The 14,051-nt window shown below is 38.3% G+C and overlaps 1 protein-coding gene and 1 long non-coding RNA gene across 3 annotated transcripts in view; one reads left to right on the top strand and one right to left on the bottom strand.

The window, feature by feature from the left end:
• The window catches only part of Meox2 (mesenchyme homeobox 2), a 67,461-nt gene extending 58,045 nt beyond the window's left edge, over window positions 1–9,416 (bottom strand). Inside the window, 1 exon segment of the mRNA NM_017149.2 lies at window positions 8,711–9,416. Within this exon segment, the coding sequence (NP_058845.2) occupies window positions 8,711–9,224 (514 nt within the window). The 5' untranslated portion in view covers window positions 9,225–9,416.
• A 1,282-nt stretch (window positions 9,417–10,698) lies between these two features.
• Window positions 10,699–14,051, top strand: part of LOC148005202 (uncharacterized) — a 134,387-nt gene continuing 131,034 nt past the window's right edge. The window contains exons 1-2 of one of the 2 annotated variants that reach the window (XR_015622367.1): window positions 10,699–10,956; window positions 11,272–11,328. This is a non-coding gene — a long non-coding RNA (uncharacterized LOC148005202). Of the gene's footprint in view, window positions 10,957–11,271; window positions 11,329–14,051 lie in introns of those variants that run through there. The other variant, XR_015622366.1, reaches the window with a different exon arrangement.

Genomic DNA, 14,051 nt, shown 5'->3' with positions numbered 1-14,051 from the left:
GCGATCCCCGAGCAGTAGAGGCTGCAGGTTGAGAATGTCTTATGTAGTCTGGCCAAACCTGTCTTGTATTTCAGAAAGATGCCACTGAAATTATTCTAAAGACTGTGCTGACTGTTTTCAGTTTGTAGCGTTCATTTAGGCCAGCAACTCTTCTTATCCTACTATCAATAATAAGGGAAAATAGATGTCATAAAGCAGACTGGTTTTCACAGGATGCATACCCACAAGGTAACTGCCCTTTTCATGGATGATAAAATAGTAAGACATATTTACAGAGCTAGATATTGGAGCCTTGTGCATGCTCATTTGGCTGGGAGTTTCCAGGGAAACCAGGTACACGTCGAGCCAACAGTGACACCTACTAAGGTAGCACCAGACTTTTGCTTTAGCTTCCTTGAATTTTTAGTCTTTCTTGAGTCTTCTCCCCATGTTCTTTGTGGCCCAGCTTCCTTTAGGTCAGATTTGAGGCTTTTCATCCACAGATTCCGTGTGCTTGAACATATCATTACTTCTAGACCATGGGCAGCAAGACTGAGACCAGAGGATGTGAAGATTGGTGACGGGCTGTTACCTTGAAATCCCTGTCTTTAGAGAACACCTCTGCTCTGAGGCTGTGTTGGGCCTGCAGTGATGACTCCTAGGATTTGTCACCTGAGGTTTGTCACCTGATTAAGGACGGACCTTGGTGATTCTTGCTTCTCTACTTTCTCTATCACCTACCACTCATCACCAAATTCTCAACAGATTCACTCTTAGTTGCTACTGGGGTGTGCCGTCTCTTTCCTTGTCTGATATACTGAGTGGGGACTAAGACAAGGCCTTTATGATTTATTAACTGCTGGCTCAATCTACAAACACAGTAGACAGTGTTATCACTTCTTTGTATTTCGCCAAACATGTATGTTTTCAAGAATAATTTTTATGAAGCTCTACTTCCTAAAACCAAACTGTCCTTGAAGAAAAAGTTATATTTATGAATATGTATATATATGCATATATACATAAATATATATATATAAATGTATATGTATATAGATATGTACATGCATATAGATATAACTTTGGATGCAGGTCTTCACAGAGTGGTAATTCAGGAAATGTGGGCGGCAGTAGGCTCCAGACGTGGATGCTGAACTCTGGCTTTCCTGGCTGTCTCAGAAGTTTATATCTACATTCTGTCCGTTTAATACATCCAGACTCGTTTATGTTTTCAATGAGGAGGAAAAAACCTCTCATGTAAACACAGCTTATGGTTGGGGAGATTTTAATTGTTGAAGGCAGTAAACATGCTGAGAACTTGTTTAACTTTTGAAAAATATTAAATAGGGAGCGATACCACTTGATTTCAATATACTCTGTCAGAGAGCAGATTCCAAGAGCTCTTACAAGATGAAGCTCACTTGCCAATTTACTGATGTTTTAATCAAAATCACAGCAAATTTTATTCATTTAGTGCCTAGAGGATTGGATGGGACAATCAAGTATTCCTGAGGATTATTTTTTATCTTGTAAAATCAATGGTTTTTGGAATTTTTTTTGCATTCATTTGAAAGGGAGCCCACCCATTGTACTTGTTTAAACTCATGAATACATCTGTTGAGCATGCTGGTAGTTTACAGGTAGCTAAGAATTACCACACCATCATGTCCTTGTGCAGTTCTGACTGCCCAAGAAGCCAGTCTACAGACACTGCTTATATTTTATCCCTGCATTTGCAAGTAACTACAACAGTGTAGCAGTAAATCTATTTTGGGTGTCATTTCTGGCAGAGCTTTAAGGCTATGTTTTCAAAGGGTAAAAATCTAGGCTTGTAAAACTCAACTGGCACCTGCCAACTTAAGTTGGGCAGTCCTGTTTGTCTCTCTCCTCCAAACTGGTAAGGTGACTTCATCTGAATTATTTTCTAGCCCTTAGTCATGTAAGATTGCTCTGATCTCTTTCCTCCTCGGAGTATGTACAGAGAATAGTGATCTAGAGAAACAGAAAAATAAAGGACAACAAACACGGCAGGGGACCTGGCAGTTTTGGCTTTTGTGAATATCATTGATTATCTGATTCAGCCTGTGGGAGTCTCAGAACAGCTGTGCAATCAGCAGGCTTAATGTTTTATTTTATAGTAGAAACATTTAAGATATGACAGCCTTTAATGACGGAACTCTAATTCGGATTTACTATTATCAAGAAACTTCGTTTGGAATTTTGTCTTGATATTAATATGCATATTATCTACAAGACTCACTATAAATGCATCCGTCTAATAGCTGCTTTAAGTGGTGCTGCTACATTTTATCTACCTGAAGAACCTCTCCTTGCTTTCTTAACAACTGAGATTTCTGCAGAAATATGATCAAACTAAAAATCTATGATAATTAAACACTATCAATCTCAAAAATTAAACATCTCACATTCATAATTTTAATCAGTTCAGACTACGCAAGTTTTAATTGCCAAATTTTATAGCATTTAAAGCTATAAAAATAAGTGTTATGGCAGTCAAAGATATTTAGAACAAATTGATTTCATGAAAAATGTAAAACCAACTTTTTAATTAAAGCTTTAACCAATAAATAGTTTTTTTAGAACTATGAGTCTTGTAAATGTGCTATATTTCTCAACTAAAGTAAAAACGCCAAAGATTTAAATATTGTCACCATCATTTACAAATATGTTAGAATAATTAAAAATTTAGGCAAATGTTACATTTTAAGTGACCCAACAATAATATACATGTTAAAAATAATTTGTTAATCGCATACTATGTCTAAAATAGAGAAAGCCAAGAAATTATTTTCTTAGAGATCCTTCACAAATCCTCTGTCAAAATGTATAATAACATTATAAATTTTGCCTGGTCATTTTTGTTCACATACAGGCATAAGACAATAATACATCTATAAAATATTTTTAGAACTCCCGCAAAAAATGTCATTGTAGAGCACACAATTTATAGACAGTAATGCACAAATATAGAAATGCATTTAAGTGGAAAATATAAGTATATAATGCGTGGAAATTCAATAATGGAATACACTTATTATAAATTTAAACTTTTGAATGTAGAATATTAATAATTAACCCATATTGTAAAATCCAAATGTATATTCTCACCACATAATTTTCTGTTAATTTAATTTTACATTTGTCCAAAGGATTTACATTAAAATAATCTGAACTATAAAAACAGCTCCTGAGTTTTGAGTAGGTAGATCCATATGGACTGGTTTTATAGGACTTACATGCTTTAGCCATGGGGATGGTTCAGTGAGTAAAGATACTTGGAGCGTGAACCTCTGACCCTAGCTTAATCTCACATGAAGGCAGAAGGACAGAACAGACTTAACAAAGTTGTCCTCTGAGTCCCAGTGTGCATTGTGGCACCTGCGTTTCCTCTACACATAGTATGACCTACAGCTACACTGAAAGGGAAGCAGGAAACGCTTTTAAAGATTTCCATACTGTGCAGGACGGTTTCTTAAAGGGCAAACAAATGCCTTATGCTTTTAGAATAACAGTAAAACAGAAGGAACTTTCCAAGAAGACACAAGATTTAGAATTATGCTGTCTTCAAACCGGTAATACCCGGAGTACACACTAAAGCCTGGAATTTGGGGAACCATTTTGCCGTATAGAGTAAAATAGTCCATAACTATGGCTTCTGAGCCTCACTGTTGACTGTGACTTAGCAATGACGCGTTTTGCTCAGGACTACGTGCTGTGACACCCTTACTTGAGAACTTCAGTTCAACGTAGTTACTCAAACCAGCATCCTTGAAAACAGAGTGACAACGCAGGGTAAATCTCAGTGCTCTACTGTCTTAATGTACTTTCAACATGATCAGTGCTAACCACAAAATGTGTCAATGTCTGAAATATACTAAAAAAAAGCTTAAGCAAGAAATGTTACGTATTTTGCCTTCAAACTTGAGGGCATACATTGTGGTCTGTGTCTTTCTTTTTCTTAAGCACATTCAAATCATTTGAATCAGTCCACAATACCATGTGCCCAAGGAAATGCAACTTAATTGGCCAACTAGGAACTGATGCTTTTGAAGTTATGATTATAATCAATGAGGAATGAGGCTACCGCTAATATTCTCATCTTACAGGATAATTCTCAAAAATGTTTATTACTATGAAGGGTGTTGTGAAAATTAGGGAATGTGAAGAAAATTGAAATTTCAAACTCTAAGCAATTTGAGAGAGATGTAAATTACAAATATTTGACCCGAAAATGTTAGGACATTCTTACACATAATTTATTTTCCAACACATCAATATTCTACCTCTTCTTTAATCAGTCATAGATATTAAAACTTTAACAGCAGTGCTCAGATTATAAATTCTAAAATTCCATATTTAAATTTATAGAAGGAATAGCATCTCAATCTGATTAGATTCAGATTATAGTTAAATTTATAGGTAGTTTTATATGTAATGGAATTTTTATCTTCAGTTATTCATTCATAGATTACATCTTTTGAATGAACAAACATGACAGAAAAAAATAGCCCCTTCATATGTAATTTTAATTCGAAATTTATTTATTGCAGTGATTAGGCCTTATCCTGAAAATAAATTACACTCTCTAGCACTATGACAAAGGGGCGGTTTTTCCAAACACAGAGGAAAACCTAAATATGGCATTCAGTTTTAGTTTCCTGTTTTGGAGTTGCTTACAGAATACCCACATAATTGTTTTTACTAATAATTACTATAAAATATATATGTTTACATAGGTACTGTCAGGATTCAATATAGAGGAATCCACCACCATTTCTCTCATTGACTGTTCTTCCCTTTAACACCGACAACAGTAACCACAAAAATATATCTGCAGGGAAATTCAAGCAAATTCTATTTGCTCACTTTCAAGTTTAAAGACCTTAATTAAAAAGGAATTCTTGATCTTGATGTTGAGAGACTTTAACTGAGGCCACACATGTAGGTCAGTGATACCTACATTTGTTTTTGAAAGTCAAAGCACCCTTTAAAAATGGTCTCATCAAAATTAGGCTAACACTGTAGAAAGTTCCACAATGCTGTTTTGTATACTACAGTTTAAAGATATCTAAAGTGTTCACAGTTCTCCTGAATAACCTGAGAACCTAAAGATTGCATTTTCTCTTAAAGAAAATACAAAAAGTTATAATGCAGTAACGCAGATGTATTGCAAAGTTGTTAGTTTTATTTTCAGAAACATAATGATTGGAACACCTAGAAATATAATAGAGTCAGAGGGAACTTCTAAAGTTAGCTTATAGTATAATCTAAATAAAAAAAAACACCTTGTCATTACGCATAGGCATACACAGAGACTGACATAATTCAAAACTAAATATTTTGTGTCAGAATAGCTGTAAATATTTGTAACATTACCAAAACATAATATGACTCAAGCCAAAAAACATCCACAACCCCAAGTTATTCATTGCATTTTTGGAATGAGAATAATTATAAATTTATCCCTTAAAATAAAGCTGCGTGCTTATTTTCATTAATCTAAACTGTCTACAGGATGTGTATACAATAATGGTGTATATTAACTACATAAAAGCTGATTAGATTAAGTGTGCACATCTATTTTAACAAAACCAAGCAATTCATGCCCGCTAATATATTGCTTTGTGTAATTGAAGCCAAGAAGTTCACCGCATTTATAGACATTTTTCAGAATCACCTGGGTCACACTGATTGTTTTAAGCACAGTTGTAACTTTAAGAGTCCCTTTGAAGGAGTGGCAGATGTTGGCTTTACTAACATTGCTGGAAAGGGTAGCCGGCTCAAGGTTATAAAAATGTTTAGCACATACTATGAAAATGTCATAATTTTCTCTTGAAACTGGCTATTTTTAATTGTTAATTAACTATAATGGAAGTCTAAAGTCTATAAACCTCTGCTTCTCTACTGGTAAGCTTTCTGGATTTGTACAGGTCTGCTTTCATGTGGGTTTTCAGAGCAGAAATACTGGACAGTATTTTACATTGAAATTGTTGCAGTATTACTGTGGATAAAAGTGTAATGTTTACACATGACTTGGTTGTTTAACATTACTTTCTGTTGCTTATTAGAAATTAATGCAGTTATCACACATACACTGGTATTAGATTCAGGTGTATAGATACTTGTTTCCAATACTGCCATAGATTAAGGCCCTGTCTATAGTGCCAACGATAAATACATAGTGATTATAAAATGCTTAAATAAATAAATAGTTGCTACTATGCATGATTTAATTTTTATATAATATAGTCTCAGATTGTCCAATATAATTTATTGAACATTAATTAATTATGAAGTGATGCAATAGCCAACTGTGCCAAGGCTCATATATTGATAACAGAACAGGATGGTAGCTGTTTTTCTGTTACTTTGATGTCTCGTAAGTCAAACTGTTTTCACAATACTATGAAATGATTTGACCTTGAATTGAATGTTTGCTGTATAAATTGGAATAGGACCAAGAATGGCTTGGAGTTAAGCATACCTGTGATCTAATTGATTTTAACTCAGAGTCTGAGGACATAGATTTGATCTTCAATAGTGTACCAAGAAAATTGATGCTTGACTTCGGTAGTCTATCAATGGGAACATTCATTCTCAGTCAACCCCAGTGACATTATCCTTCCTATTGATTATATTTCCCATCTTTGTAACGTATTAATACACTGGGTGGTTGGCACAAATGTTTATTCTCTTTACTTGTTTTGGTGTTTAAACGAGTTTCACCATGCTAAAACAAGCTTGGCGTTGCTGTGTGCTTACTTGCCCCTGGTAAAGGTGATGAAAACCACTGCTAGTCAGTATTAAGACCATTATATTAAATAACGTTGAATTAAGACCGTTATATTAAATAGTAAAACAAATTGGGAAGAGCTTGGCATCTCACTTTCCCTGTTTCCCCAACCAAAAATAACTTGTGCCTGAACAAAAATTCCTTCGTGTGCGCAAATAATCTTTAGGGCATTGGTTCAGCTCAGAAGTAGGTCAGTTTCCCCCTTGCAGAAAGAAAACAGGGAATGGGGCTTCTGGTCCTTCCTGAGGTAACTACCAACCTGCAGAAGCAAATGGAGCATTTGTGCTCATGAAGCCCAATCTGAGGAAACCCAGCGGATTCTAATGCCTTCTTAGGAACCTTCTCAGTGTCTTAGGATTTCACGCACATTCAGCAATAACCGCTAAACAAAATGACAGTGTGGTAACATTCTTAGACATAACTAATCATGATGGAGCATTAAAAGTTCACCCTGGACCTAGAAAATCGCAGGTTCAACGCGGCTGGGAAGGAAGCAGTCAGCCCACACTGGGGTCAAGAAAAGTTTCTATCATCTTTCAACCCCTTACAAAATACACAGCCCTTACTGTCCTACACTGCAAATGCGATTTTTTTTCAATTCTTCAAACTAATGCCTCAAATTGTATGTTCTAACTTTCAAGTCGCTAACACAGAAAATTAAATAAATGCAAACACTGTGCTAGTTAAGTGATGTCTTCCAAAATCTGTATCCAGGTTGCCTTGTAACTACAGGGAAGATTCAATGGAAGAAAGAAAGAACAGAAAGAAAGAAGGGAAAACGGAAAGAGGAAAGATAGGTAGGAAGGAAAGAAGAAAGGAAGAAAGTAAACATCTTTACAATGAGGAATATAGTTAAGGGCTTTGTTGTGCTTCCTGGAAATTTTCAGTTTTACTGGGCTGCCGGGATGTACTGGCTATTGAACTTTCAGGCCCCTGAATTCTTCTGGGAGGCTCCCCTTTTGTTGGGCTGCTCAGGTTACCCACACTTTCTCTGTATCTTCTTCCAGCGCTGTCAGAGCTGTTGTCTGTCAGCTCTCTTCGCTGCACCTCCAAGCAGTACTCAATTGGTGAAGGCTTTTATTTTCCACTCTTGAAATTCAAAAGTTTTGTTTCCTTTAGTTGGCTGATTGATTTTTTTTTGCTTGTTTTGTTTTATCCTATGTTAGCACCACATGAGTGTAATCACTATAAGAATACCCTTTCGTCAAGCCCTTATCTATTTATTCGCAATTTTCAGATGTATTCCTTAAACACTTCTAGATTACTGGATAATGTCTTTTTCGCCAAATGAATAGAATGCTTTTTAAATATCATTTTAAGTAAATGCTATTTAAGGAACTCTGAAAATAAAATGTAAATAAAAAGTTTTGGGTTTCTTTTTCTTTCTTTTTTTTTCTTTTTTCTTTTCTATTTTTGCGTATTTTGTCAAATCCAGTTAAAGTTCAAGATATTGTGCAATAATGTGGAAACCAAGCTAATGATAGGAAAAGTCTAGCTGTTCAGAGTTGGGAATTGGAAAGAAAAAGTCAAAGAGAACCGCATGCACGCACACACAGAGACATGCACGCACGCCCAGAGGATGCAGCATCCCAAAGAGCACACCCCGCCCAACCAGTGGATGGACCGCCACGCTCCTTAACCGATTTCGCATAGTGTCACTTGCTCTTTCTTCAACGCTTCTGGAAAACTGATTTGCGATCTTGGGGGGCTTTGAACGGCTGGATGTAGATATATTAACTTCAGTGAAACACGTGCTCCTGAATTACAGGGCCGACCCTGCATAGATGAATTCGGCCACCAGAGAGAGGAAACGCTAGCTGCTTCTTAGTTTGTCTTTCTACAAGAACCATCCCTACCTCCCCTGCATCTTCCTAGCCCAGAGCGCACTCTCCCCAGGATTGTTTTGCCGACACTCACCTGAACTGTCGCTTTTTCTTTTGCTGCCACTTCTCTTCTCCACTTCTGCGGGTGACAGCGCTTGACGGCCATAATCCCCTGGTGCGCACGCGGCTCCGGTCGGGGTGCTGGAGCCCAGGCTAGAAGAGTTGGAGCACAGGACCGGAGGGCTGCTCCCCAGCTCCGGGGGCCCTCCGGAATCAGGCTGCAGGCAAAGGCTGTGCCGGGCCGCGCTTGGCGGGGAGGACATCTGCGGGAGGTGCCAGTTGCTTTGCAGAGCCTGGTGCTGCTGCTGCTGGTGGTGGTGATGGTGGTGGTGGTGGTGGTGGTGGTGCCCCCTGTGATGCTGGCTGGCAAACATGCCCTCCTCATTGGGGTATCCCGCGATTATGCAAGACGAGGAAGATGTGGAGAGTTCGGGGTAGGACATGTGGTCAGATCTTCCATGGAGGGCCAGAGAAGACTGCGAGAAGGGGTGCAAGCCTTGCGCTGTGGCGTGGGGGCTGCGCAGGCAGCCAAAGAGGGGGTGTTCCATGGCATGCAAGTCTCAGCTTCCAAGCAGAAGACTTCACGAAGGTCCCAAAGTCCACCAAGCGCTGTCACTTTTCACTAGAAATCCTAGGACTCTCCCCCACTCACTCCTAATGTAAAAGCCGCGCGGGTTTGAGCAGAGCCCGCTAATCCCAGTCCTGAGCCGAGCGGCCAGTCTCCTGCACGTATAAACACTAGGACCTGGAGGAGCTTCCCTTGCAGCTGCTCAGATGTCAAGTGTGGGAGAGGTGGAAGCCAAAAGAAGGTGGTCCCAGAGAACTGCTTTCAGGGGGGGAAATGGCTCTGAGAGGTTATAAATAGAGTGTAATGTGAGCTGGGGGCTGGCTTAGGAGCCCAGCGCTGACCACATGCAAACTCCCTCCAAAACTCCCGCTCAGTCAGCGCCACCGTACTCTCTCATTTCCAGTTCCCAATTGCTGGCAGGACAGGAGCGGCTGCCCCACGCCCGTCGGGTCCTGGGAGCTTCCACAACAGTTAGTGGAGCGCCCAGAGCCTCAGTAGCTCAGGGACACCACCGCGATCTATCCCATAGATTCCCGTGGCCAGACACAGAAGCACTCGACTATGCTAAGCCAGCACCCCGTGTCTGTGCTCGCTCACTGTTCTTGGAACCTAGATTTCCCAGCCTTGGTGGGGGTTGCAGTCACCTACAGGCGCTCTCTGACTTTTCAGATCACAGAGAACTTATTAGAGTTCAAGAGAAGGAAAAGAGCGAAGCAGTCTAGCTTTTCAAACTCCAAGACCACTCGCACTTCCCGCATTCAGGGGCACATTATATTTTTCCCTTTTAGGTGTTTTAGGATAGATTGTTAGAAAACCCGCACCAGAGAGGAGGTTGTAGGGCTGAGCACCAAGGATAGCACAGAGCTACTCTGAGTGCGGAATGGAGAGGTAGCCAGTGGGGTGTGCCTTAAGCAGAGATGGATGCAAGTTCTGGTGCCTTGGTGGCACATATTTATGTGCCACTCCAAGTGGTGTCCCCCTTTCTTCTGTTTCTGACCGTGTCCTCCCAGCCCTATGTCTCTTTAACAACCCAGTTTGTTCAATTTCCTCAACACTCGCTCACTGGGAAAGTTTTCTGGGTCAGGAACAACCCTAAGAAACATCAATTGAGCAAGTATAAGTTGCTCCCAGCTTCACCCTTTCTAGTCTAACCCTACAGGAGCCAATTCACACACACACCACCCCGTCCCCCATCCGTTGAGAAATGAAATTTCTTTTTTTAGCTTACAGTGCTCCTCTTTGCATACATTCCGTTCGTTCCTTGCCACCTCTCTGTTTTAAGCAGATAGCAAACTCAACATTTCCTCAGAGTCGACCCTGCTATGATGGTTCATTTCCCCCAGGTTTACAGCCTGGGCTCCTGGAAGTGAACTACGAAACTTGCCCACTGGTGAATTTGTGAGAGCCGGGTTGCGGTTGACACAGCCTTTAGCTTGCTTGACCTGCCACAGAGTCTACTAGAGGTCCTCTCTTTAACCCACAACAAGCTTTGGAGAATGAGCTGCAGGAAAGTGGGTCCTGTCTGTGAAGTGTCTACAAGGAGGATGTCTGCAGTAGCCTACTGTGTTCAGGGCTTGGGCGTGCCACTACGGTTAACTGCCATATGTTTATTGTCTGGGTGACCAGAAGATGATGGTCAAGTCTTTGAAATTGCTAATGGGATTAATGAGTACAGCAACCTGAACTAGACATCTGGCTTAAATTAGGAAAAGGTATTGATTAATTTGGGAGGTGTGTCCCCAAGGCAGAGCCTTTCCCTCTGCCGGCCCTTCTGGAATCTTCAGTCTGTTGTCCTTTATTTTAAGAGGTTCTCCAGAAAAGGGACTTCCAAACAAACTTTAACAACCGTGTGAAAAGTCGAATTGTTTTTCACTACTTAGAGATGGGGTGGAGTGGGGGTTGATCAGGAGTTCCAAGATTTGTAAGCACTGCTTTCTTTAACGGAAATTGAGCCCTATTTTGAGGGAAATTAGTTTTGCAGACTTCGTTAGGGAATAAAAAAAGAACCTAAAACTTTTGTTCACCAGCTGCTCAACTTTTCAGTCTGAGAGTGAGCTGGAACCTGCAGCAAGTCTTTGACTAAGGTAAGGTTCTTTGCCTGTAATTTGGGAATCTAATCCTGACAAGGGGAGCTGAGCATTCTTGGGGTGCGGTCAGTGGCAGCCAAAACTTTAGGTACAGGCAGGTTCGTTTCCTGGACTTAAAGCTTGAGACTATTTCTTCTGCCACTGCCCACCCCCTTGGCTTTTTTAAGAATTACAAAAGAGAGTGGGAAACGTCTTCCTCATATAAGATTGCAAAGTATTTTGATTTTTCTGCTTTTTGTGACTTCAATATGCGCTGTGATAGTAAATGTAGAAGTATAAAGTACAATGATAAATTTCCTCCTTAGACTCCCTTTGCATATCAATGGGCCCTGGGTTCTGTGAAAGGCTTTATTCAAACCGGAATTTGAGCAATTTCTCTAATAAACATAATAAAATATTTGCATCATGCAAACCCCCTCAGCTGAAAGTAGTATTTGAAGTGTCAGATAGGACTGACAAAAGCACACTTCATTTGCAAACAGTGGTTAATAAAATTCGTAGAGGTCTTCTCAGTGTGTATTCTGTAAACAAAGCTAAACTATTAGGAATAAAGAGTTACATTTAACTAGGAGGTTGCAGGTAAGAATAACTAGCAAAAATAACGTTTGATATCCACAGAAGCCGGCATTTGGTGAGCCTGCCCAAGTGACTGTGCTGGATTCCACCCCAACCCCCATTCACTACATCATACAGATGTTAACAGCATGTCCAGAAATTCCTCTACAACCTGCCTTAGTCAGTTTTCCTCTGGAAATTTGAGGCCAGTCATCTGGGAAAGGAGGAGAAAAACAAGTTAGAAAATGAAGAAACAGCTTCCAAAGGCAGGGATTTGCAGGACGCTCTCAGGAAAGGTCTTTTAACTTGAAGGCACAGAGCATTAAATAATCCTAAGAACGGTGAAGTTCAGATTTCTAATATAAAGTGTAATGCAAGCAAAATGTCATGGAAAAGGAAAGGGGTGCTAAAAAGCAAAAGGAGCCAAGGCTCGCCGCTTTCAAAATTAAATATGGCCATCAAAGTTTCGTAATGTTTCAATACTACTATTCTATAACTTTCAAAATCTTCACTTTCTTAAGGCATTCGCAATGATACAGAATTTTTATTTTTATATACTAGATTATGCTTCTTAGATTTTAGTGTCATAACAACAGAAAGAAAATACAGCACTTTCATCAGTAGCTGTTTTAGTATTTGTACTTTACATAATCCAATGATTAATATGACTTTTCAGTATTAAGGTGGATTATAAAAATTCCATTAAAGTATTTATGTCATTTGAGCTATAATGTTTATTCTTCGCAAACATATATTTCAATATTCCAGAAAAACTGCCATGTCAGCATAGATATGAAGCATACAGGTGTAACGTCAGGGCGTGCATCATAGAGTATAGGGATGTTTAGCTCTTGTGGAGATGCATAGCCTTATCTTATCTGTCATTAGAAGATATCTATCATACTCAGTGCTAAGTATGCCCATTGTTTGGTCTGACCAAGTGGCATTAAAGTCAACTCTGAAGGCACATTTTTTACAAGTGGAATCTTTTATTTGAAGCGAAATTGAACTTATTTAATTTTATTTGAAGATTCATGGTGACTTAAAAGTTGTTTGAGGGATGATGAGAATTAACGTTAAATCCCAGAATTTTTTTCTTCTCATAATACATATAATTTCTGAGGCTTACATGATGAATTGAACATGAGGATTGCCTCAGACACTTATTTTGTATAGAAAAACCATTGTTGCTGTATCCCCTCAAGGAACACAATTATGTCCTCAAGATCATTGCTTTGAATTTAGGGTTTTAAAGAATATAATATTCTAAGCTTATGATGTATTACATAATCTATTTCAATTAAGTAAGGAATTACCTTTCTCTAGGTATTATGAATTACAAAATATAAGGGACAGATGTACTAAATCTGGGCTTTATGTGGACATTTAAAATTTTTAATGTTTTTATGTTATTCTAACTGACATTTTATAATAATAAAATTATTGTAAGTTATTACTCAATTACGATTTTAAAAAATCTTTAGCTCTGCCTCAGGCTATAAGACATACATATACACATATACACAGAAAAAAATGTATGTACATAATTATGATGTATTTAAAATATATATGTATTTGAGACATATATTTGAAATTTATTTCCATATATACAAATATATATATATTTATATTTGAAAACTAGAACATTCGAAAAAGTAGTATTCTGAAAGACAGCATGATTAATGAAGTTAAGCTTAAAAGATTTTATTAGAATTTCAAATTATATTTGATCAGCCTCTGCCATAATTCCAATCACTTTCCACCCTTAAATATGTTATAAAATTTAACATTAAATTTAGGAAGATCTGAACAATATCCTAAATTTCATAAAGCTTCTAACTGCAATGTCTTTTGTATATGTTTTTAAAGCTAGGCTTGCCTGACAGTTAACTTACAATAATGAAAATAAAAATAATTATATTTGCATATATTTTCATCTCTATATTCATAATCCATGCTATTGTGTTAAAAAATGGACACACTTTTTAAATGTCATGGTTAAAAGGGCTTTATTTTCATTTCTAAATGTAGATGCGTAGATCCATTAGTGTAAGACAGTTCTAGAATAAAGTGCTGTGCACTATGCCGTGTGCATTTATCATTAAATCAATAGCTATTTTATTTCTCCGAACAATTTAAGAGAACTGAACATTTTATTCTTCCTA

This window comes from Rattus norvegicus, chromosome 6, assembly GCF_021556685.1.
Source record: "Rattus norvegicus strain SHRSP/BbbUtx chromosome 6, alternate assembly SHRSP_T2T, whole genome shotgun sequence".
In the NCBI taxonomy this organism is placed as follows: Eukaryota; Metazoa; Chordata; class Mammalia; order Rodentia; family Muridae; genus Rattus; species Rattus norvegicus.
The sequence above is the reverse complement of the archived record's forward strand: the minus strand, read 5'-3'. Positions and strand labels throughout refer to the sequence as shown.